The sequence below is a fragment of the Dipodomys merriami genome, unplaced genomic scaffold (assembly GCF_024711535.1).
Source record: "Dipodomys merriami isolate MVZ:Mamm:240054 unplaced genomic scaffold, mDipMer1.0.p SCAF_477, whole genome shotgun sequence".
NCBI lineage: Eukaryota > Metazoa > Chordata > Mammalia > Rodentia > Heteromyidae > Dipodomys > Dipodomys merriami.
The window spans coordinates 526,889-550,270 of NW_027206043.1; the positions used below are offsets into that span (position 1 = coordinate 526,889).

The window sequence follows — 23,382 nt, forward strand, 5'->3', positions numbered from 1 at the left end:
TGCCCAGGGGTACGGGGGGGGTCCTGCCCAGGGGTACGGGGGGGTCCTGCCCAGGGGTACGGGGGAGTCCTGCCCAGGGGTACGGGGGAGTCCTGCCAGTCCTGCCCCGGGGTACGGGGGTCCTGCTCAGGGGTACGGGAGTCCTGCCCAGGGGTACGGGGGTCCTGCCCAGGGGCACGGGGGTCCTGCCCCGGGGTACGGGGGGGTCCTGCCCCGGGGTACGGGGGGGGTCCTGCCCCGGGGTACGGGGTCCTGCCCAGGGGTACGGGGGGGTCCTGCACAGGGGCACGGGGGTCCTGCCCCGGGGCACGGGGGGTCCTGCCCCGGGGTACGGGGGTCCTGCACAGGGGCACGGGGGTCCTGCCCCGGGGCACGGGGGGGGTCCTGCCCCGGGGCACGGGGGTCCTGCCCAGGGGCACGGGGGTCCTGCCCAGGGGCACGGGGGCGGGGCGCGAGCGTGGTCGATGGCGGGAAGGCTCAGCCTTCCTCAGGAGTGGACCCGCACAGTTGTGCAGTCTGGATCCGTCCCCACTCAGGTCTCCCTGAGCCCTCGAGGCCCCCATCCCCGCCCCTGAGAGCCCCAGGCCGGCCCACGCTGCCGGCCCCCCGCAGCCCACCAGGGGGCGCGCGGGCCGCGGGCGGGGGAAGCGCGCCCACCGCACCCAGACCCCGCCGGGCGGCGAGCCGGGCTCCCGGCGCCCGGGTCCCGGGTCGGGGTGACGAGCGTCAACAACAGAATCGCCAGCCACCATTTCGGGGATGCTTCCTGTGTCCAGTCGCTGCGTAAACACGGAGGCGCCCACAATGCCCCCACGACCCCCAGGTCCCAGTTTTGCAGGTGCACCCGGCGTTCAGGAGAGGGGTTAGAGCCCCAGCCCGCGCCCTTTGACCCCAAAGTCCCCTAAGGAGCCCCTCCCTGGCAGGCGGGCGGGGTGTGTGCAGTAATTAGAGGTTATTAGCTGCACCCCGAGGGAGGGGCGCGTCCTGCTGTAGAGGCGGGCCCAAGGTGCAGAGGTGGGGCGCTGCTCCCCGGAACCCACAGAGTCTGGCTCGCGGGACCCTGCCTCGGGGTGGGGTCGCCAAGGTGACCGTGCCCCCTGGCTCCCTTCCCACGGACGCGGAGGCTCCACCCCCAGACGCCGGGTTCCAGCCCAGTCAGAGGCGCAGCCGCCCGCAGGCCAAAGCCCAGGAGGCAGATTACACCCCCACCACCCCCACACCCCTCGCCTTGTTTTCCAGACTCCAGCCCCTGGGGGGAAGGGGGCAGGGTTGAGGAGAAGGGGACCAGGGCCAAAGCTTCCTGACTGGGCTGCATGTCTTCCGGCTGGCCGGCTGGCCGCTGTGGGAACAGCTGCGGCTGACTCCCCTATCCTTGAGAATAGAGGGAGCTACCAAAAGGGGGACACAAAACCTCCCCCCCCCCAGGTGGCAGAGAGAGGTGGACCAGGAACAGTTAGAAAATGAGGGAGAATGATGGAAGGGACGACACTGACCAAGACAAGTGATCGAATCTCTTCCTATAACTAAATAATAATGACCAACAAACAAACAAGAAGTGGAGCTGTGGCTCAAGTGGCAGAGCATTAGCCTTGAACAAAAAAAGTCCAGGGACACTGTCCACGACCTGAGTTCAAGCCCCAGGACCAACACTAAAAAGAAAGAAAGAAAGAAAAAGGGATTGAAGCCCTGTGGCTCATGCCTGTCATCCCAGCTACTCAGGAGGCTGAGATCTGAGGATCATGGTTCAAAGCCAGCCAGCTGGGGCAGGAAAGTCTGTGAGACTCTGATCTCCAATGAACTACCAGAAAACCGGAAGTGGCACACAGCGCCCAGGCCCAGAGTTCAAGCCCCACAACCAACAAAAAAATCAAATAAAAAATAAAAGGGAGGTGCATGAGCATGCTAGGAACTTCAAATATAGTTATAGATTTTGGAGTGAGTGTCACATGTCACAGAGATTTCTGAAGATTAGGGGAAATTTTAAGGGAATCAATTTAAATTGTCCTGATGTTGGTGGGACATCCCAGATATCCAGGGAGTCAACAGTAAAATAAAAAGCTGGGGGCTGGGAAGGTGGCTCAGTGGTAGAGCGCTTGTCTTGCATGCCTGAGGCCCTGGGTTCGATTCCTCAGCACCACATAAACAAAAAGAAAAAAGCTGGAAGTGGTGCTGTGGCTCAAGTGGTAGAGCGCTAGCCTTGAGCTGAAGAGCTGAGGGACAGCGCCCAGGCCCAGAGTTCAGGCCCCACGACCGGACCCCCCCCCAAAAAAAGCTGGGAGCTGGTGGCTCATGCCTGTAACCCTAGCTACTCAGAAGGCTGAGGTCTGAGGATCGCAGGTGCAAAGCCAGCCGGGACAGGAAAGTCTATGAGACTCTGATCTCCAATAAACCACCAGAAAACCAGAAGTGGTGCTGTGGCTCAAGTGGTAGAGCACTTGCCTTGAGCTGAAGAGGTGAGGGACAGCGCCCAAGCCCAGAGTTCAAGCCTCACAACCGACAAAAAAAAAAAAAAAGTAAAGCCAGGCATTAGTGGTTCACCCCTGTCATCCTAGCTACTCAGAGGCTGAGATCTGAGGATCATGTTTCAAAGCCATCCTGGGTAGGAACATCTGGGACTCTTATCTCCAATAAACTACTTAAAAAACTGGAAGTGGCCGGGCGCTGGTGGCTCACGCCTGTAATCCTAGCTACTCAGGAGGCTGAGATCTGAGGATCGCGGTTCAAAGCCAGCCCGGGCAGGAGAGACCGTGAGACTCCTATCTCCAATAAACCACCAGAAAACCGGAAGTGGCGCTGTAGCTCAAGTGGTAGAGCGCTCGCCTTGAGCTGAAGAGCTGAGGGACAGCGCCCAGGCCCAGAGTTCAAGCCCCACGACCGACAAAAAAAAAAAAAAAAAAAAAAAAAAAAAACTGGAAGTGGCGCTGTGGCTCAAGTGGTAGAGCGCTCACCTTGAGCTGAAGAGATGAGGGATAGCGCCCAGGCCTAGAGTTCAGGCCAACAACACCAAAAAAGAAAAAGAAAAAAAGAGTAAAATGAAGAGGCTACCCAGCTCAGTGGTAGAGTGCTGGCCTAGCATGCATAAAGCCCTGGGTTAGATTCCTCAGTACTATATACACAGAAAACAGCCTGAAGTGGCACTGTGGCTCAAGTGGTAGAGCACTAGCCTTGAGCCAAAGAAGCTCAGAGACAGTGCCCAGGCCCTGAATTCAAGCCCCATGACAGGCCAAAAAAAAAAAAAAGAAAAGAAAAAGAAGAGTAAAATAAAGGTCCATGAGCCAGTGACTCCTGCCTGTAATCCTAACTACTCAGAGGCTGAGATCTGAAGTGTGTAGTTGGAAGGCAGCCTGCACAGGAAAGTCCAGGAGGCTCTTATCTTCAATTTTCCACCAAAGAGCCAAGAGGTAGAGCTGTGGCTGAAGTGGTAGAACACTAGCTTTGAACAAAAATGCCCAGGGATATCACCCAGGCCCTGAGTTCAAGCCGCAGTATTGGCACATACACACATCCTCAGATTTAGGGGATGGATGCAAAGCCATTTTCAATACAGGAAGTCCTAAAGTTTGGGAGTGACCAGAACCCTCCTTTTACCCAGATCTAAGCCAGAAGCCCCTAGCTGGTTTGGGGACCCCCACCCCCGCCTGCCTGTTTCCAGGAACAGCTGGGCCCAGCCTGGGTTGTGTTGCTGGGAAGCCTGTGACTCACCCTCCCTGTGGCCACAGCTGGACCCTGGCCCGCCCCTCCAGCCTGAACATCTGGGCAAGGACTCACTCATCAAGGCTGGGGCTTCAGGGTCCCATAAGAGGAAGACAGTACCCACCCCATCTCCCCTCCTGACTCAAAATACTGGGTAGGCCTCACACACCATCACCTTGGGGGATCTGGCAGCACCCCTGTACCCCAAATGCTGACCTTCTGCCTGGAAGTCCTCTCCTACTCCACCCCTGTTTCTGTGTCTCTGAGTATTCAGAGGGGTCTGTGATTGTGTGTGTGTGTGTGTGTGTGTGTGTGTCCATTTGTGCCTTGGTGTGGTTTTGTGCCAGTACTGGGGCTTGAACTCAGGGTCTGGGTGCTTTTTCAATTAAGGTTGAAGCATTCCACTTACAGCTTTTTTTTTTTTTCCTTTTCTTTTCTTTCTTTTTTCTTTTTTTTTGGCTGGTTAATTGGAGATAGTCTCACAAAGCTGGGTGCTGGTGCTCAAGCCTGTTATCCTAGCTACTCGGGAGGCTGAGATCTGAGGATCACTGTTGGAAAGCAGCAAGGCAAGAAAGTCCATAAGACTCTTATCTCCAATGAACCACCAGAAAACCGGAAGTGCAGCTGTGGCTCAAAGTAATAGAGCACTACCCTTGAGCAAAAAGAGCTCAAGGACAGTGCTCAGGCCCTTAGTTCAAGCTCTACAACGCCCCCCTCCCCCCCCCCCCCACACAAAGTTTCAAATTTGTCTGCCCAAGATCAAACTATGATCCCCAGATCTCAGCCTCCCGAGTTGCTGGGATTACAGGTGTGAGCCACCAGTGCCCAGCTCCCATTATGTCTTGGCATCATATAGTTTGTGCCCCTCTAGGTACAATAAGAAGGGATGTTTTCAATAAAACTGGGGAGTGAGGGGGTGGCTTCACGCATCTTGGGTATAACCTCTCATTTTAGGGTGACCGGGAATCTCATGCTCTCCAAGTATCTCTGTATGGTCAGGCAGTTTGGTTGGCTACTCTGATTGTATCTTTTGCTGGTGTGTTTCCCTACTTCACCATCCTCCTTAGGAAACCTGGGGGGTGGGGGGAGGGATTGGGGTCCCTGTTGCTCTTGGTGTGGAAGGTGACAGTCGGCCCTTCAATATGGCCTCGGGTTGTGTGTCTGTGATCCCATTTTCTCTGTGGTCCATGTGTCCTGGTCCACGGGCCTTTGACTATCTGAGTATGGCTGTCCGTCGTGGCCTTGTGGCTTTCTGTGATGGAATCCTACTCCTGTGTCCTGTGTTAAGTCTCTGCCTTTATCTCGTGTCTCTGTGGCCACCATCTCCAAGGAGGGGTGTGTGTGTGTGTGTGTGTGTGTGTGTGTGTGACGATCCAGACCCGGGACTTTCTGCCCTGCTCTGTGATGGCCCCGGGGAGGGGGGGGGGGGCGTGCGTGGCTCTGTTTGTGTCCCCCGCACACGCTACGGGTGACCCGCGTGGCAGGTGCATCCGGTGAGCCTGCGGTGACCTTGGGAAGGATGCAGGAGGGGGTGTGTGTGTGCATGTGTGTGTCAGGGTCACACCAGCCTTGGGGCTCAGTGTGCGCGTGCGGGATGGGGGGGCTGCACCCCGCATCTCGGCGAGGGGAGGTGGGGCGCCCCTTCCCCCGGGAGGCCCCTCCCCGCGCTGCGGGGGCGCGGGCGTGCGTCGTGCGTGACGTGGAGACACCATGGGGGTCGCTGCGTGCGTGGAGGCCGACGCGGTAGTGCGTGTGAAAGCAGGGCGGAGGGGGGTAGCTGGGCTGCGTGCGTACGTGCGTGCGTGCGTGCGCGCGCGCGGGGGCGGCGGCGGGGGCGCGCCGGGCCTCCCCGCCCAGCCCCGCCGAGGCCGGGGCGCCGCGCGCGGGCCAAACCCCGAGCGAGGGGCTGCCGTTAACCCTTTCCTGCCCGACCTGAAACTTGGGGCCCCTCGAGCGAGCGCCGGGGGGGCTCCCCCGTGGCGGCGAGGGGCCGTCCCCGGGAGGGAGGACCCTTCCTCTGCGGAGCGGAGATGGCACCCCCTCCCCCCCACACGCCCGGTTGCCATGGGAACCAGCGCTTCCCGCGCTCGGCCGGGCGGCTGCACCCCGCCCCCACCCCTCCTCCCCTCCCAGCCGCCCCTCTGCTCCCCCACCCCGTCTCCCCCGAGGAAGGAGGCTTTGGGGGGCTGGAGGGGGGGAGGCCAGCCAGGTCCGGGGTGTGCGTGACTCAGGCCAGTCCGGGGGTCCCCTGGCCACAAACCAGCTCCTGCTTCTCCACCCCGGTGACTCACCCCTTCTCGGCTTCCCCCCACCTCGGGGGTGACTCAGGTCCCTGAGGAGGGGGCTGCGGACGCTAGGGACCCCCCCCATGCACGCACGCACACGCATGCACACGCACACCACCAGACAGCCAGGACAATGAAGATGCGGGGCCTGAGAGGAGTGATGGGGTGCGGGTCCCCCACCCCGCTGGCTGCGGCCCAGGGACCCCCGGGCGCTTCCCACCGGTCCGAGTTGGCAGCCCCCCCCCCGGGAACCCAGCGCCCCCCCCCCAACCCACAGGAAGTTTTGGCAGAGCCCCGCCGTGGCGAGGGAACAGTTAAAGCCGTTTTCTTATTCATCTAGGGGCCCATTTTGACTCAGAACAAGCGGGTACCCCCTTGGCCTCATGGGGGCCTGGGTGCCAAGTGCACCCCACAATGGGCCGTTTTTGTTTTTTGAACCAGAAGCAGGGAAGGTGCTAAAGGGGAAGGGGGGAGGGGAGTCCCAGGGAACAGCGTTCAGAGCTGAGTTCAAATCCTGTGTCTGCCCTCACTCTTCCCATCTGAATATGGGGTGTGTGGGTGACTATGTCCAGCCGACTTGTGCTGGGGACACGACGATGAGTAGCTAGGATGCTTTCGTCTCAGAGCTGGACATGGTGAGAGGCAGGGAGGGGTTACCGCTGTCTGTCTGTCTGTCCCTGGGACCTGAGAATCCTGTCCGGGTGCACAACATGAGGGAGTGATCCGTGCCCCACCCGGGCGCTGGGAGGCCGTGGGGTTCACAGTGGCCACCCCCTGCCCCAGGCAGGCACCCAGGAAGTGAGAGGCGGGGCAGGAATGAGGCAGAACCTGTTGGGCTCGTCCCTTCCCCGCCCCCCACCCTCATTCCCGCGCTCTGACAGGGACCCCCCCTCCCCACGCCACCCGAACCCCACCCCCTCGCTGCCCTGGACGCCTGGGTCCTGACCCTGGGGTGGCCGCAGGGAGGGGGTGTCCGAAGGAGACGGCGTCTCGCGAACATCCGCTGGACAGACGGGAGGGTCAGCCCCTCCCTGGGCAGAGCCGACGCCAGCCAGGGGCAGAGTAAACAAGGCCTAGAGTGGCCAGACTGGGGGCGATGGCACACAGTCACCCTGTCACCTTGGCACAGGGACCGCCAGCCAGGGGACACACAGACAGGGTCTGGGCAAGGGAAGGGAATGACGGACCCAGACCAGAACAACCCACTCAAAAACAAGACAGGGGAGTTCGGGGTGCACAGTAAGACGCTGAACTTGTGGGAATCTGATCGTATAATAGTCGTGGAAGTGAATTGCAGGAAATGGAAACAAGAAGTTTTCTTTCCCCTCTTCTGTTGTTTTTCTTTTTTCCTTTTTGTCTTGTTTATTTGTCTTTGGGAGGGTAAGCAGGGGCACAGAAATGGAGGGGCAAAAGGTGAACAAACATAGCAATGGTACTCACTAGACACTATGTGGAAAATGAACTATACAAATTGTGGGTGGAGACAAGAAGGAAAAACGGGAGGGGAGGGAGGGATGATCTTGTCCAAAAAGAAATGTATTCTTGGGGCTGGGAAGGTGGCTCAGTGGAAGAGCGCTTGCCTTGCATGCCTGAGGCCCTGGGTTCAATTCCTCAGCACCACATAAGCAAAAAGAAAAAAGCCGGAAGTGGCGCTGTGGCTCAAGTGGTAGAGCGCTAGCCTTGAGCTGAAGAGCTGAGGGACAGCACCCAGGCCCAGAGTTCAGGCCCCACGACTGGACCCTTCCCCCCCCCAAAAAAAAATGTATTCTTGCTAGGGTTGGTGGCTCACACCTGTCATACTACCTACTCAAGAGACTGAGATGGTTCAAAGCCAGCCCAGGCAGGAAAGTCTGTGAGACACTTATCTCCAATTAATCACAAATAAAAGGTGGAAGTGGTGCTGTGGCTCAAGTGATAGAGCTTGAGCAAAAGGAGCTCAGGGATACCACTCAAGCCCAGAGTTGAAGCCCCAGGACCAGCAAAAGAAAAAAGAAAAAAAGAAAATGTCCTCTTTACCTGAATTATGTATTTACGTAACTCTAACCCCTCTGTACACTGCCTTTATAATAATCAATTTATACAACTGAAGTTGAGCTTAGGATTTGATTGCTAGCAATGCAAAAAGTAAATGAAAGAAAAATACATGGGGCTGGGAATGTGGTAGACTGCTTGCCTAGCATGCATGAAGCACTGAGTTCAATTCCTCAGTACTACATACACAGAAAAAGCCAGATGTGGGGCTGTGGCTCAGGTGGTAGAGGGTTAGCCTTGAGCAAAAGAAGCTCAGGGAGAGTGCCCAGGCCCTGAGTTCAAGCCCCAGGACTGGCAAAACAAAACCAAAAACAGAAAAGCAAACAAAAATCAAACACATGCAAGCAGCAACAGGTGAGAAATAGGCAGACTGGGACAAATCAGTTCTTTACATGGAGAATGTGTCAGACAGACAGACAGACTTCTGGTAACCAGGTCAGAGAGAAACCGACTGGGCAACTTGGGACATGTGCAGACACATGCACACACAGCACCTGACACACCAAGGGTGGACACACACACACTCCACAGTGGGCGAAGGTAATCAGAGGCAAGAAGTGGACCTACATCAAAAGACAGATGGACAGAGTGCCCCAATTTACCACACCATCACTTATGTGGCACCCCGGGAGACATTGCTCCCCAGTGACACAACCATGGACTTAGGATATGGTCTGGTCACATGATCATGGCAGCACAGAGAGGCACAGGTCACCAGAGCCTCGCATTCAGGGACACAGGGACACAGGTACCACGATAGAGGTACTGTATGTATGTACACATGCATACATACAGCCACACATGCAACTACATACACACATTTTATATCAGTCTCTGCCTCACTTGTACACACACACACTGATCAGCCACAGACCACACATACACACAGCCTATTCAGCAACTACACACACACACACACACACACACACACACACACACGCAAAACCACAGACCACACACACATACACACACATTAGCCAGGTATCTCTCTTTCTCTCTCTCTCTCTCTCTCTCTTCCATACAGCCTACACACCCATGCATAAAGACAAACCACACACAGCCCAGGCTACAGACCCACACGCTTGCACGCACACACATGCACGCACACTCTGAATCTACACAAAGCAGAACAGCACTCTAGGCAGGCCCCACACCCCTTGCAGTGTTGGGCCAACACACAAACACCAGCCCCAAGACACACCTCACGCACTCCACACGCCCCAACAGGCCAGTCACAGGCCAACTTCCAAGGGGCTCCACCACACTCCCCCCCAGGAAGTTGGGGTGCTGGGGGGGGCACAGGGATCTGCCCCTCCCCAGAGATCCTGCCACTTCCTCTCCCCTCCCAACACTCCACTTCCCTCCTTCCCTGTGCTCCTCCACTTCCCCCGGGAGGCCCTGCTGGGGTATGGACCTGTTTTCTTATCACATCCCTGTCAAGGGGGACATCTGGGAGTTCATTGATGCTTCAGGGTTCCCCCTCACCCCCTGGGAGATTTTAGCAGCTGTGTGGGAAACTCCCCCTGTGCTTGTCTGAGTCAGTGTGAAGAGAAAGAATCGCAAGTTAAGGAGCCAGGTTCCTGTCTGGGAGCAGGAGTGATGGACCCCCCAAACCACCAAGGTAGGAGGGGGAAGTGACAAGCAGTCTGCAGTGAAGGCCTCTGGGATTGATTCTCAGCTGCTTCTGGCCCAGCCGCCTGCCTGTCCACACCCAGGGCAGCGACGGAGGAGGCTGGGCGCTGTGACTTGTGAGTTCTCGCCCTGGCCTGCCCATCGCCTGACTCACGGGCAGCCCCCAGCCCAGGCTTCCTGGTGAAGCTTTCGCCAGTCAGTGGGGCTGGGGGGGGGGAAGAGGAGGGTCACCAGACTATTTATAAGAAGGAGAAGTCCCTTTATGCCAAAGTCAAAAGCCCCAGAGAGATCTGTGGGTGGGGGTGGATGAACTTCCTCCTTACCCTGTTCCCCCACCCCCTCTCCCCAAGTTCCAGGCTGGGGTGGAAAGGCTGGGCATAGACTGACCCAGCCAGGTGCTGATCTGGAGCCCAGAGCCTGGGCCATACCCAGGTGCCAGTCTGGGCACCCCAGGGCAAGCAGGGGGAGGGGGCTAGCCTCACACCCTTCACTTGGGGCCGGCCTGGCGCCAGCAGGGCGGCGTGAGGGGGCGGTGCCCAGGCCACAAGGGTGAGGCTGACAGGGGCCTGGAGCCGGCTCTACCAGCTGGGCCAGGCCCCGCCCTCCCTGGCTGGCCTTTTCCCCACCCCCTGCTAAAACACCCAAGCTGAAGGCTTTGGGGGGACACTCCCCCCTCCTTTCTCCAACAGCAGGGCCAACTCCATGTCTCCCCTTCCCAGAACTGTCAATTTAGACCTTTCCGAAAAGATCTTCTTCGTATGCAGTTGGTGCTGCATAAATGCCTTTCTGAGCATGTGTGATGTTCTATGTACAATTCCCAGTGCTACAAAAGAAATTAAAAAAAAAAAAAAAGCCAGGCGCTGGTGGCTCACAGCTGTCATCCTAGTTATTCTGGAGGCTAAAATCTGAGGATCTCAGTTCAAAGCCAGCCCCGGCAGGAAAGTCTGTGAGACTCTTATCTCCAGAGAACCACCAGAAAACCGGAAGTGGAGCTGTGACTCAGAGTGGTCAAGCCAAGTGCTAGCCTCCAGCAAAAAAAACCTCAGGGACAGCACCTGGCCTCAAGTTCAAGCCCCATGACTAAATCAAAAAAAAAAACAAAAAAAAAACACCATTCTTCTGCTTGTGATCATCCAACTGTGGACAGCTCCAATGAGCTACTTTAATATTTCGAAGGTCTGGGATATTAATTTCCCGTGCCTCAGTTTCTCCTTTGTTACTGGAGGTTGCAAACAGCAGGGAATTTCGCAGGCAACCAGCAACTTATTTTACACAATCCACTTTAGAATAGTGTCTAGTGCATGGTCAGAATCATGTAAGTGTTAGCTATTAAAAGAATAATTACTATTTCTCAGCCCGTCTTAAGTGTCTCTGAGTCTCCCAGTCTGTCTGCCTATCGCCCCATTCATTGCTTTAGGTATCTCTTAATATCCACCCCCTCCCCCCCACACACACCAAATTCTGGCTTGCTAGGTCTTTGCCCTCCCCCTCGACCCTCCCTAAGACTTCTGTCTTGTTCGGCCTGGAACTGTCCCATGAGTGACTCAGTCTTAGGCTTCTTCCCTGTGGGACCAACAGGATGGCTTCCCAAAGGTAGCTACCCTCCGGGTTGTCCTGCCCCCCCCCCCCCCCCCCCCCCCGCTGCTGCGCCCCCGCGAGCAAGGCCAGTTCTAGTTATTAGCATGAGCAGGAGACACAGGCCTGGCACAGTGCCCGCCAGACTCAGCGGCCTCTGGAATCTCCCTCGAGACTGGGGTGGGGGAAGGGAGCCATCGGAGCAAGGAAGAAAGGGGAGGAGCCCCCCTGGGGGGGGGTCACCGAGATCCTCCAAAGACGGGGATAGCCCCCAGAGGCTTCTGGGATCTTCTTCCTCAAGGTCCCTTGCGCGCCCCTTGTCCCCATCTTGCTGGGCTGGACTTCCCCTTGCCCCCTTTTTGGCTCAGTTTCTCTTTCGACTCTCTCTTTCCTTCTCTCCCCCACATTTGGTGAACTCCCTCTCCCCCCCCCCCAAAAAAAACCCTTGTCTGGGCCTCAGCCAGGTCAGGGGCCTTGGAAGGGTGAGAACGAGGGAGAGATGGGGCCTGGCAGCTCTTGTTCTAGGGGCTCAGGTACTGCTTGGAAGTCCACCTATAGTCTAGCTTCAGGTTCGACTTCTTAGTGTCATTATTTAAACCCAGTACTCTTCCCCGGGAAGGGGCTTCCTCTGGCTTTCCTGGTGCCTTTTTGACTGGAGGAGGGGCCCTCAGCGGAGGGTAACACCTGGGGAGGGGAAAGGCCCGCCTAGGTTCTCTGCAGGGTTGATGGCACCTCCAAACTAAAATGGGAATGAGGCTCCGGGTCCACACGGGGCAGGGGTTCCAGACACCCTGGGGCACACGGGAGAAGGGAGTCTTAGACACACTGGCAAAAGGAAAGGGCAGCGTGCCCCAGGAAGGGGGCATCGCCGTGCCAGCCCGCCCGGCCGCCCGGGACGCCCGGAGGCGTCAGCCCGCCCCGTCCTCGCCCCGTCGGGCCGGGGGCGAAGTCCGACCCAGGCCCCGGGGCAGGCGGGAACCTGCCAGGCGGGGCGGGGCGGGCCGGGGCGGACCCGGCAAGACGCAGCCCCAGAGCGGCTGGGCGGGGCCGGGCCAGGCCGCCGTGGGGGCCCCGGGGGTGGCGGCCGGGGCTGGTCGAGACTAGCCGTCCGGGGGCCTGGGCGCGCCCTGGGACCTGGCAGCTACCGCAGCTCCAGGCTCCTGGCCCTTGGACAAAACGCTGGTCCCACCCCTTCCTGTGCCCTAATATGGGCGTTGGGGAGAAACTCCGGGAGGGGGGGTGTCGCTCCGCCCCTGGTCCTGCCCGCCGACTCCTGCCTGTTGCCATAGCGACCAGGCCCCGCTCTCCGGCGGCATCCCGGTCCGGCTGCATCCCCCCCCACCTCCGGCGGCCCAATGGAACAGTCCGCGCGCGGCCGGCCTTCGCGGCCGCCTGCGGGAGCTCCGGGCGGAACCATTAGGGGAGGGACGGGGGGGACGGTGCTGGCAGGCCTGCCTCCGGGGTCGGGGGCCCTGCGCGCCCCTCCGCTGGGCTCGCTGGCCCAGGCTTCTCTTCCCGAGCGCAGGACTCAGGCCGGGGGCGCGCGGTCCCCTAGGATCGCATCGGAGTGACGGAGACAGGGCCGGCCCCCCCCCCCCCTCGGGGCTGTTGCCACACTTCCTGCCTCCACAGCCTGTTTCTAAGGAAGGGAGTGGGGTTGGGCGACCGACCGCGCCCCGGCCGTCCGACTGGGTCCAGGCCCCAGGAGCTGGCACGACATCGGGCCAGCCCAGGGTGACTCGGGGAGGCCTTTGATGTAGGGGACAGAGTTTACAGGTGCCTGGGGGGAGCAGGGGGTCACCCGCCACAGACAGAGACCGAGAGACAGACTGGCAGACAGACCGACCCTTTTTCGGTCCTGTCCCCATTAGATACCCTCCTGTCATTCTGTCATTTTCCTCGTAGCTCCCTAGAGGTGATCACAGACACATCCCAATCCCTCCCACCCTATATATTTTATCTCAGTGACCCCAGGACTTCTGCGCACTCTCTGTTTAATCTAAATTTCCTGCCCTTTCCCCCTGAGGAAGGAACCCCTCAGTTTGGATTCTTGAGAACCCCTAGTGATAAAGGGTCCCTCAGCCCCCCGCTGACCCCCTCTGGAATTGTCCGACCTTCACCCCCCCCACCCTAGTCAGTCCCAGCGTCGGGGATCTCCCACTGGACCAATTCACTGTGTAACCTTCCTTTCCTGGCTTCTTGTTTTTGAAGGTGGGGGGCGGGAATCATGTCTTCTAGTGCATCGTCTGTCTGTCCTGCCCTCCAATCTCAGCTATTCCGGGTCCGCCCCAGACCTGACACCCCCTGGTCCCCCAAGTCCTACAACCCGGTCCTCGCACGTCCTCCGGGGTCCCCGGGGCCCCTCCTCCCCCTGCGGCCGCGCCGCGCCGCCCGGCCCGTGGCCGCTGTTTACAAGGACACGCGCTTCCTGACAGTGACGCGAGCCGCCTCCTCCCCTTCCCCACGCTCCCGGAGGGGGGCGCGGGGGCCCGGCTCCCGCTCCGGCCAATCACGGCGCACTTCCGCAGCTGACACACGCGGTATAAAAGCCTGGGGCTCGGGCTGAGCGGCTGGATCCTGGAGGGCGGCCGGGCCAGCGTCGGAGTTGAGCCTGAGGGGGGAGCCGGGGAGCCGCCGCCGCCGCAGCAGGGGTCGGGGGAGAAGCGACGCCGAGCCCGCGAGCGCAGCCGAGGAGGACCGGAGGGGCCCCGCCGAGCGAGCGCCCGCGCCCGCCAGGCTCCCGCCGCTCTCGGTGGGTACCGAGCACCCCCCTCCCCTCACCCCACCCCGCGGGGGGGGGAAGAGGAACGCGCGACCGGACGGACCGGAGCGAGCGGGGAAGGCGTGGGGGACGATCCGGCCGAGGCGCGCGGACCCCGATCGCCGCCGCGAGGGCCCGGGGCGGCCCCCCGCGGAGACCCCCACCCCCAGACCTCCCGGGCCGCCCGGATGTGTACTAAAATGGAACAGCCCTTCTACCACGACGACTCGTACGCGGCGGCGGCGGCGGGATACGGCCGGACCCCCGGGGGCCTCTCGCTCCACGACTACAAACTCCTGAAACCCAGCCTGGCGCTCAACCTGGCGGATCCGTACCGCGGGCTCAAAGCGCCCGGGGCGCGCGGCCCGGGCCCCGAGGGCGGCGCGGCCGGCAGCTACTTTCCCGGTCAGGGTTCGGACACGGGCGCGTCTCTGAAGCTCGCCTCCTCCGAGCTGGAGCGCCTGATCGTCCCCAACAGTAACGGCGTGATCACGACGACGCCCACGCCCCCGGGACAGTACTTCTACTCCCGCGGGGGCGGCGGCGGCGGCGGCGGCGCGGGGGGCGCGGGGGGCGGCGGCGGCGGCGTCACCGAGGAGCAGGAGGGCTTCGCCGACGGCTTCGTCAAAGCCCTGGACGATCTGCACAAGATGAACCACGTGACGCCCCCCAACGTGTCGCTGGGCGCCAGCGGGGCTCCCCCCGCCGGCCCCGGGGGCGTCTACGCCGGCGGCCCGGAGCCGCCTCCGGTCTACACCAACCTCAGCAGCTACCCTCCGGCTTCGGCCCCCTCCGGGGCCGCCGCCGTCGGGACCGGGAGCTCCTACCCGACGGCCACCATCAGCTACCTCCCGCACGCTCCGCCCTTCGCCGGCGGCCACCCCGCGCAGCTGGGCTTGGGCCGCGGCGCCTCGGCCTTCAAGGAGGAACCTCAGACCGTGCCCGAGGCCCGCAGCCGCGACGCCACGCCGCCCGTGTCCCCCATCAACATGGAAGACCAGGAGCGCATCAAAGTGGAGCGCAAGCGGCTGCGGAACCGGCTGGCGGCCACCAAGTGCCGGAAGCGGAAGCTGGAGCGCATCGCGCGCCTGGAGGACAAGGTGAAGACCCTCAAGGCGGAGAACGCGGGGCTGTCGAGTACCGCCGGCGTCCTGCGGGAGCAAGTGGCCCAGCTCAAGCAGAAGGTCATGACCCACGTCAGCAACGGCTGCCAGCTGCTGCTGGGGGTCAAGGGACACGCCTTCTGAGCGTGCGCCCCCCCCCCCGCCCTTCCCCGGCCTGGACGGCCGCGCGCCCCGGGGACGAGGGGCGAGGACGTGGCCCCGGCCCTGAGACCCCCGGGCGTCGCCAGCCACACTGGACCCGGGCCACACTGCCCATACTGCGCCCACTCCTTCCACCTCGACGTTTACAACAACCCCAACCCTTCCACGTTTGTTTTATTTTTTTGTAATTTTTTTTTCTGTTGGAAACAGACTCAATTCATATTGAATATAATATATTTGTGTATTTAACGGGGAAGAAGAGGAGGAGGAGGAGGAGGGGGGCGATCGCGGCGGAGCTGGCCCCGCTGCCTGGTACTCAAGCCCGCGGGGACACCTAGGGAGGGGACCCCCGCCCCCTGCCCTCCTCTCCATCCCCCCACCTGCCCCCTGCACCGTACTGTGGAAAAGAAACACGAACTTGCTCTCTCCAAGAGTCTATTTTAAAATGTGTGTATGCGTGCGTTTGTTGTTCTTTTTATTGAATCTATTTAAGTAAAAAAAAAAAAGGTTCTTTATTAATTTTTGTGGTCATTTTTTCCAAGCTGGGAGGGAGGGGGGGACCGGAGTGGGGTTCATGCTTTTGTGGGTCTTGTTTGGGGGCCCTTCGTCAGCCCCGTCCAGGCATCTAAGATCCAGCTCAAGCCTCCCACCCTCCACCGCGTTCCCGAGCTCCAGAGGCGGCGGCGGTGACGGTGGCCGGTCCGGCAGGACTCGGCGACAAGCTGCCCAGCGCAGGATGCGGAGTGCGCCTGCGCGGCCCCGCCCAGTCTCCCCGTCCGCCACGGGGCTTTCCCCGCTGACGCAGCGGAAGCGATGTCCAAATATGGGCCGATTCTGCTCAGTGACGTCACGGCGGTCTCTGGGCAGATTCCGGGAATCTCCTCCCTCCCCCTCCCCCTCCCCCCACCCACCCTAGCTCTGCCGGGCAGGGCCTCGGCGCCGGGAAGGGGGCCGGGATTTTCCCGGGCGGGCGGCTGTCTGGGCCCGGAAAGCCCCTGGCCTGGGCGGGCTGCGATCTCCGGGGGGCCCCCCGGGAACCCACCCCCTAGCCTCTCCGCGGGCTGGCGCCCACACCCGGTCCGTGTGATTGACCCGGGCGGAGGCCGGCTGCAGCCCGAGCGTGGCTGCGGACGCGGCCCTCCCCAGCCCCCTCCAGGAAGGGCGGCGCCCGCCTGCCAGCTTCCCCTCCCGGTGCCAGGCCCCGGGCACGGCGACTGCCAGGTCTGGTCCTGCCGGGGCGGCTGCTGGGTCGCTGGGCGCCGCCCCCGCGGCCGGGATCGGGAGGTGGGAACTGCTGGTTGGCCCCAAGGCGTCTGACTGGATCTGAGCCTGGAGGACCGACCCCGGAGCCGGGGCATCGGCCCCCTCCCCTCCTCGGGGGAGTGGAGATCAAAGGCACGTCCATCAGCGCGACTATAAAATACTGGGTGGGCTTGGGTGTAGTTCCGAGATACAGTGAATAAGCTAAGTGTGTGCAAGGACAAAGTATGTGTTCAACAGCCAGCCCGTGCATACGTGCCTAAAAGAAAGTGCTAAGTCTGGTAGTGCATGCCTGTAATCCCGGCATTCTGGAAGATGCGGCCGGCTGGGGGATTCCCCCCCCTCTTCCCCCCCCCCCTTGTTTGTGCCAGTGCTTTCTTTGACCTCTAGGTCTCAACTTCTGGCTTAGTTTTTTTTCACTCAGTTGAACCACACATCTGCTTCTGGCTTTTTGCTGGTTGGAGAAGAGTCTTAGGGACTTTTATGCCCTGGCTGACTTCAAAGCACGATCCTCAGATGTCAGCCTCCTGGTTAGCTAGGATTTACAAGCATGAGCCACTTCAAAAACAAACAAACAAACCCCCCAAGCCATAAACACAACAAAACAAGAATCCCGGTATGATTATTAGGCCCCCAGAGAAACAGCCTGGACCATGGCAAACAGACAACAAACAAACATGATTTGGATAAAGTGGTAAAGGCTAGGAAGAGGAAAAACAGGTCTAGGTAACTCTGATTGGGGGTAGATTGCACTGGCAAACTTCCCATCCATTTGAAATAGGTGCAGGGAGCTAGAGATGGATCTCAAGATAGAGCACACCTCTAGCAGGCCCAGGAGGCCCTAGGTTTGGTCCCCAGTATAGGGGGCAGGGATAGGGAAAGGGACAAAAACTCCAAGGGATGTGTGAATAACCTTCAGAGGTAGCCTTATTAACAGTTGCTCTGTGGAAGGGCAGGGTAGTGCATGCCTGTGATCCCACCATCATTGGGAGTCTGAGGCAAGATGACTGAGTATTTGTCTTAAAATAAGTAAGTAAAGAAAGCTGGGCACTGGCGGCTCACGCCTGTTGTCCTAGCTACTCAGAAGGCTGAGATCTGAGGATTATGGGTTTGAAGCCAGACAGTGCAGAAAAGTCCCCTTGAGATGCTTATCTCCAATGAATCACCAGAAAACTGGAAGTGACACTGTGGCTCAAAGTGGTAGAGCGCTAGCCTTGAGCTGAAAAGCTCAGGGACAGCACCCAGGCCAAGTTCAAGCTCCACAACCAACAATAAATAAATAATACAACAGGTAAGCTGGGTGCCAATGGCTCATGCCTATAATCCTAGCTACTCTGGAGGCTAATATCTAAGGATCACAATTCCAATCCACCTCAGGCAGGAGAAACCATGAGACTCTTATCTTCCATTAAAACACCCAAAAGCTGTAAGTGCAGCTGTGACTCAAATGGTAGGGTGATAGCCTTGAGCAACAATGCTCAGGGACAGCCTCCTAGCCCTGAGTTCAGTTGAAACCCCAGGGTCAGCACCAAATATATACATACAAAGCAGCTAGAAGGCAGTGGTTTACTTTTACAATCCTAGCAGCTCAGGAGTTTTTTTTTTTTTTTTTTTTTTTTTTGTCGGTCGTGGGGCTTGAACTCTGGGCCTGGGCGCTGTCCCTCAGCTCTTCAGCTCAAGGCGAGCGCTCTACCACTTGAGCTACAGCGCCGCTTCCGGTTTTCTGGTGGTTTATTGGAGATAGGAGTCTCACGGTCTCTCCTGCCCGGGCTGGCTTTGAACCGCAATCCTCAGATCTCAGCCTCCTGAGTAGCTAGGATTACAGGCGTGAGCCACCAGCGCCCGGCAGCTCAGGAGTTTTGAGCCTAGAGGATTGAGGATTTGAAACCAGCCAAGGAAGAAAAGTCCAAGACTTTATCACTCATCCAATTGGCCAATAAAATGCTGGACTGGAGGTGTAGCTCAAGTCATTGAGCACCAGAGGTGAGCAAGAGTTCAAGCCCCAGTGCTTGAAGAGCACACACACACACACATTAATCATGTTTTGTGGAAAGGAAATTGGGTCCCAGAGTGGTAAAGCCACTTGCTTAAACATGTCTTTCATCAATCAGAATGTCTGGGAGCTGCCTTGCTGTAATACCTAACTCTTAACTTCCCACCACAGCTACAGATAGGTAGCCCGTGGTAGTCTTTAGTCCCCATCCAATCAAGAGACTCAGAAGCTGGGTGCCAGTGGCTCACACCTGTAATCCTAGCTACTCCGAAGGCTGAGATGAAAGGACCAAGGTTCAAAGGCAGCCTGGGCATGAAAGCCAGTGACTCTTTATCTCCTATAAACTACCACAAAAGCCTGGAAGTGGAGCTGTGGCTCAAATGGTAGAGCCTTAAGCACAAGAGCTCAGGGACAGCACCCAGGCCCAGAGTTCAAGCCATCGGCCCAGCACTAAAAATCAACAACAAAACTTTATGGCTGTTGAATGGCATTTGAACATTTGAACCTGGGAAGTTCTATGGGAAGAAATGGGTGCTGGCCAGCAGTACCAAGTAAACAGCACCCATCTCACAACCCCAATGCAGCTCAGGCGAAGGGAAAAGCTGATGTAGGAGTGAACGGTGCATGAAGTAAGGTCGCCACCTAGTGGTGAAGGTCAGTAACCACAGGGTCAATTTCCAGGTCAGTCTGAGAAGTGTGTATACAGGGAGGGAGGGGGGGATTGTATAGAGCAATGGCAGACAAAGCACATCAACAGATTCACATCTGTCCCTAATACTTTTATTGGTCATCTAAAGACCTGTGCCCAGCTACACAAGCTCCAGAAAAGGGGGTAGGGGGGTGGTCAACCATTCACCAAATCCCCCGGTGTGGGAGAAAGAAGCTTTAACCTAGTCTCCCAGTTTTCCCTCATAGACTAGCGGAGCTTTAGGGTCCAGGGTCTGCCCTTTTCTGCACCAGCATAGGACATCCAGATGGGGACACAGATGGGACCCAAGCGTAGAGCTCACTACAGATCTGCCAGTTTAGTTGTGTTTGGAGAAGTACTCCTTGCTGTCTTCCACATTGGGCTTGATGGTATCACTGCCGGGCTTCCAGCCAGCTGGACAGACTGCAAGACACAAGGACACACATGACAGGCTCCGGCCTCAGAGTCAAAGTCAGGGGACAAAGGCAAAACAGGATTGGGTTGCAGATCAAGTTGGGAAGCCAAGTGGTTCTGGCCCAAGAACATGTTATGTCTGAAAAAAGCCTTTCATGCCTACAGGGGTTATTTCCTTCCTTTCTTCTCTTTTTCTTCCCTTCCTTCCTTCTTTCTCTTGTACCCTTGGTTTTCTCTTGCAGACACAGCCTCATTTTGTGGCTAAGGATGACTCCAAACTGTGATCTTCCTTCCTCTACCTCTTGAGAGCTGGGATAATAAGCATGCACCACCATACCATGTCACTCAGCAGGATTTTCTAGTTGATGTTTTGCTCCCCTATCCAGTGGGTGTTTTTTTACTTTTTTTTTTTTTTTGCCTGTCGTGAGGCTTGAACTCAGGCCTGAGCACTGTCTCTGAGCTTCTTTGGTGCAAGGCTAGTGCTCTACCACTTGAGCCACAGCACCACTTCAGGCTTTTTTGTGTTTATGTGGTACTGAGGAATTGAACCCAGGACTTCATGCATGCTAGGCCAGCACTCTACCACTAAGCCACATTCCCAGCCCTTTTTTTTTTTTTGTCGGTCGTGGGGCCTGAACTCTGGGCCTGGGTGCTGTCCCTCAGCTCTTCTGCCCAAGGCTAGCGCTCTACCACTTCAGCCACAGGGCCACTTCCTGTTTTTTGTGCTTATGTGGTGCTGAGGAATCAAACCCAGGGCCTCATGCATGCAAGGCAAGCGCTCTACCACTGAGCCATCTTCCCAGGAGCCCCCCCTTTTATTTATTTTTATTTATTTATTTATTTAGGGTCCGGTCGTGGGGCCTGAACTCTGGGCCTGGGCACTGTCCCTCAGCTCTTCAGCTCAAGGCTAGCACTCTACCACTTGAGCCACCTTCCCAGCCCACTCCCCCTTTTTTTGTTTTTCTAAATACCTTCTAATCTCCTTTCTCCTTCATTCCCAGCTGAAGGAAAGGTAGATTGATTAGGCTGGGGCCAGGTTGCTCGCTTGTCTAGCACCTGTGAGGCCTTGGTTCTTTCCTAACACTGAAAAAAAGGTACTCTGCTCCATTTATATTTTCAAGCCTGAGACACAATCTCATAAGGCTTTTATAGAGCTTTATCATAGTGTCCCAGTTTTCTTTTTTTCTTCTTTCTTGATCGGTTATGGGGCCTGAACTCTGGGCCTGGGTGCTGTCCCTCAGCTCTTCAGCTCAAGGCTAGCACTCTACCACTTAAGCCACAGCACCACTTCTGGCTTTTTTTCTTTTTGCTTATGCGGTGCTGAGGAATTGAACCCAGGGCCTCATGCATGCAAGGCAAGCACTCTCCCACTGAGCCACCTTCCCAGCCCAGTGTCCCAGCTTTCTATGTGGGTTACCTGTCTCCCCTAGGCTAGACTGTTGCGGTGAAGATCAGGGCCTTGGATGAATCTTTTTTTTTTTTTTTTAGGTCCGGTCGTGGTTCCAGAACTCTGGGCCTGGGCGCTGTCCCTCAGCTCTTCAGCTCAAGGCTAGTGCTCTACCACTTGAGCTACAGCACCACTTCCGGCTTTTTTCTTTTTGCTTATGTGGTGCTGAGGAATTGAGCCCAGGGCCTCATACATGCAAGATGAATCTTATATTGGCTTCTATTATCCCTGGCATACAAGGACTGGGGCAGGCAGCCTCCTGTCAATCCACTTGATTGACAGGAAGCAGAGGTGAACAGGCATGCGCAGAACGACTCACCCTCTCCGTGCTCATCTGTGTACTGGAAGGCCTGGACCAGGCGCAGAGCCTCATCCACCGAGCGCCCCACGGGTAAGTCGTTCACAGTGATCTGACGAAGGACACCCTTGCCATCGATGATGAAGAGGCCCCTGAAGACACGAGGGAGGGTTCGAGGTGAGGAACACAGCCCCCTGCCACCCTCTGTGGTTTATCCTGGGACAGGGGTTCCCAAACACTGGGCTGAGGAACCGCACGGTACCTGTAGGCGATCCCTTCATCCTTTTTCAACACGCCATAATTAAGGGACAAGCTTCTGGTCACATCAGCCAGCAGGGGGATGTTCAGGGGGCCCAAGCCGCCCTCTTTCCGCGGGGTGTTGATCCTGGGGGGGGCGGGGGGAGACAGAGTTAGGCAACCTCCTCTGCACCTTGGATCTTTGTATGATAATGGCTGGAGTGGAGGTGCTGGAGGCAAGAGATAAAGGGGACCAAGAGCAGGCTCCAGGAGCCCCACCCACCCCACCCAAAGGAGCTGGGGACAGGGAAGCTGGGGAGAATCCCCCCAGCACCACCGAGAAGCAGGGAGCCTGTGCTAAGAATTACCAGCCTCCTCTTGCCTCCATCCTGAGCCCCAGCCCTTCAGAGAGTCGATACATCCATGAACTAAAAGCAAAGGAAGAGTCCTCTCTCCTGAGAGCGCAGGGAGATAAAACATCTCCAACTCCAAGGCAAGGCAACTTAGTCGCCAGATTCTAATTACTGTCCTTGTCCTTACAAGCGTGGGTGTCATTGTTTCCATTCTGTTCAGATGGGGAGACAGAAAGGCCCGGGGTTCAGCCCTAGGGTGTGTGGGTGGAAATACACCCTCCGGCTCCTACCAGGCCAGATGGGTAAACTGAGAGTCGACAGAGACGCCCAGGACCTCGCAACCCAGCTTTCGGAAGTCTTCGGCATGCTCGCTGAAGGCGATGATCTCCGTGGGGCACACGAAGGTGAAGTCCAATGGGTAGAAAAAGAGGACCACGTACTTCCCTGGGAAGGGATGCACCGGAAGTCAGGGCCCAGTGCCCCGCTGCCCCCCTCCCCGGGCTGCCCCCCTCCCCGGGCTGCCCCCCTTCCAGGCCCATCCATCACCTCGGTAGTCCGAAAGCTTGACCTCCTTAAAGGCGCCGTCCACCACGGCGGTGGCCGTGAAGTCCGGGGCGGGCTTTCCGATGAAGGCGTTGCCGGAGGCCATGACTGAAAGCGGAGGCCCCCCCGCCGGGTCAGCGCGGGCGCGGGGCCGGGGGAGGGAGGCGCGGGAAAAGGAGACCCTTTGTCCTCCCTTCCCAAGGTCACACCGTGGGCCGGGTGCGATTCCGGAGTCAGGGCGGCGGATCCCCCCCTCCGCGTCCCCGGCACCCGGCCGGCCGGGCCCGCGAGGCCGCGGGGGACCCGCCCCCCAGCCGGGGCCGCGGCGTGGCCGGCGCCGTGGCCAGCGGGCTCCCGCTCCCGGGTTTGGAGGGAGGAGATGGCGAGCACCCCAGGGAGGCGGGCGGGCGCGGGGGGGGCAGGCTGGGGGCCTGGCGATCGGGCCTGTGCGTCGAGACTCTGGCCTCGGTTTCCCCCCCCTCCCCACGCAAGGACAAAAGCGGGCCACCATGGCGGATGGAACACAAAAGGGGACGCGTCATGAGATCCCCAGAGCGCCGGGAATGCACGAGGCGAGGGAGCCCCAACATCGGGGTGCACTCGGGGGGGGGTGCATACCTGCGCGGACCCGGTCTGGACACGCGGACGAGCGCCGAGGGACACACCCGAGAGCTCGCTGCACGAGCGCGCTGGGCTCCGCCAGCCTTTTATACCCGGCCGGAACCACGTTGCGCCGGGTGTGGGGGGAGGTGGGCGGGGCGGACGAGTCCACTGCGCCGGCGGGGGCGGGGGAGCGGGTGGCGCGGCTGCGTCTTTGCGCCTGCGCACGGCGCAGGGGCGGGGTGGGGGGGTGAGAGCGCGGGGCGGGGGGGGGGGGAAGGGGGAGGGAATGCTGAGGCCGGGGATC

General features: G+C 58.8%; 2 protein-coding genes across 2 annotated transcripts; one reads left to right on the forward strand and one right to left on the reverse strand.

Moving 5' to 3' along the window:
- The first annotated feature begins 13,805 nt into the window (after positions 1–13,805).
- On the forward strand, positions 13,806–15,692 carry LOC138808784 (transcription factor JunB). Its single transcript, XM_069994980.1, has one exon. It carries the CDS (start codon positions 14,166–14,168, stop codon positions 15,222–15,224), a length of 1,059 nt encoding a protein of 352 aa, XP_069851081.1. The 5' UTR covers positions 13,806–14,165; the 3' UTR covers positions 15,225–15,692.
- Positions 15,693–19,253: 3,561 nt separating this feature from the next.
- Positions 19,254–23,197, reverse strand: LOC138808785 (peroxiredoxin-2). The gene is made up of 6 exons (XM_069994981.1): positions 23,094–23,197; positions 22,479–22,583; positions 22,223–22,376; positions 21,605–21,727; positions 21,364–21,494; positions 19,254–19,606 (listed from the first exon to the last, which is right to left on the reverse strand). The coding sequence occupies exons 2-6, from the start codon at positions 22,579–22,581 to the stop codon at positions 19,521–19,523; spliced, it is 597 nt and encodes a 198-aa protein (XP_069851082.1). The 5' UTR covers positions 22,582–22,583; positions 23,094–23,197; the 3' UTR covers positions 19,254–19,520.
- Positions 23,198–23,382: the final 185 nt, after the last annotated feature.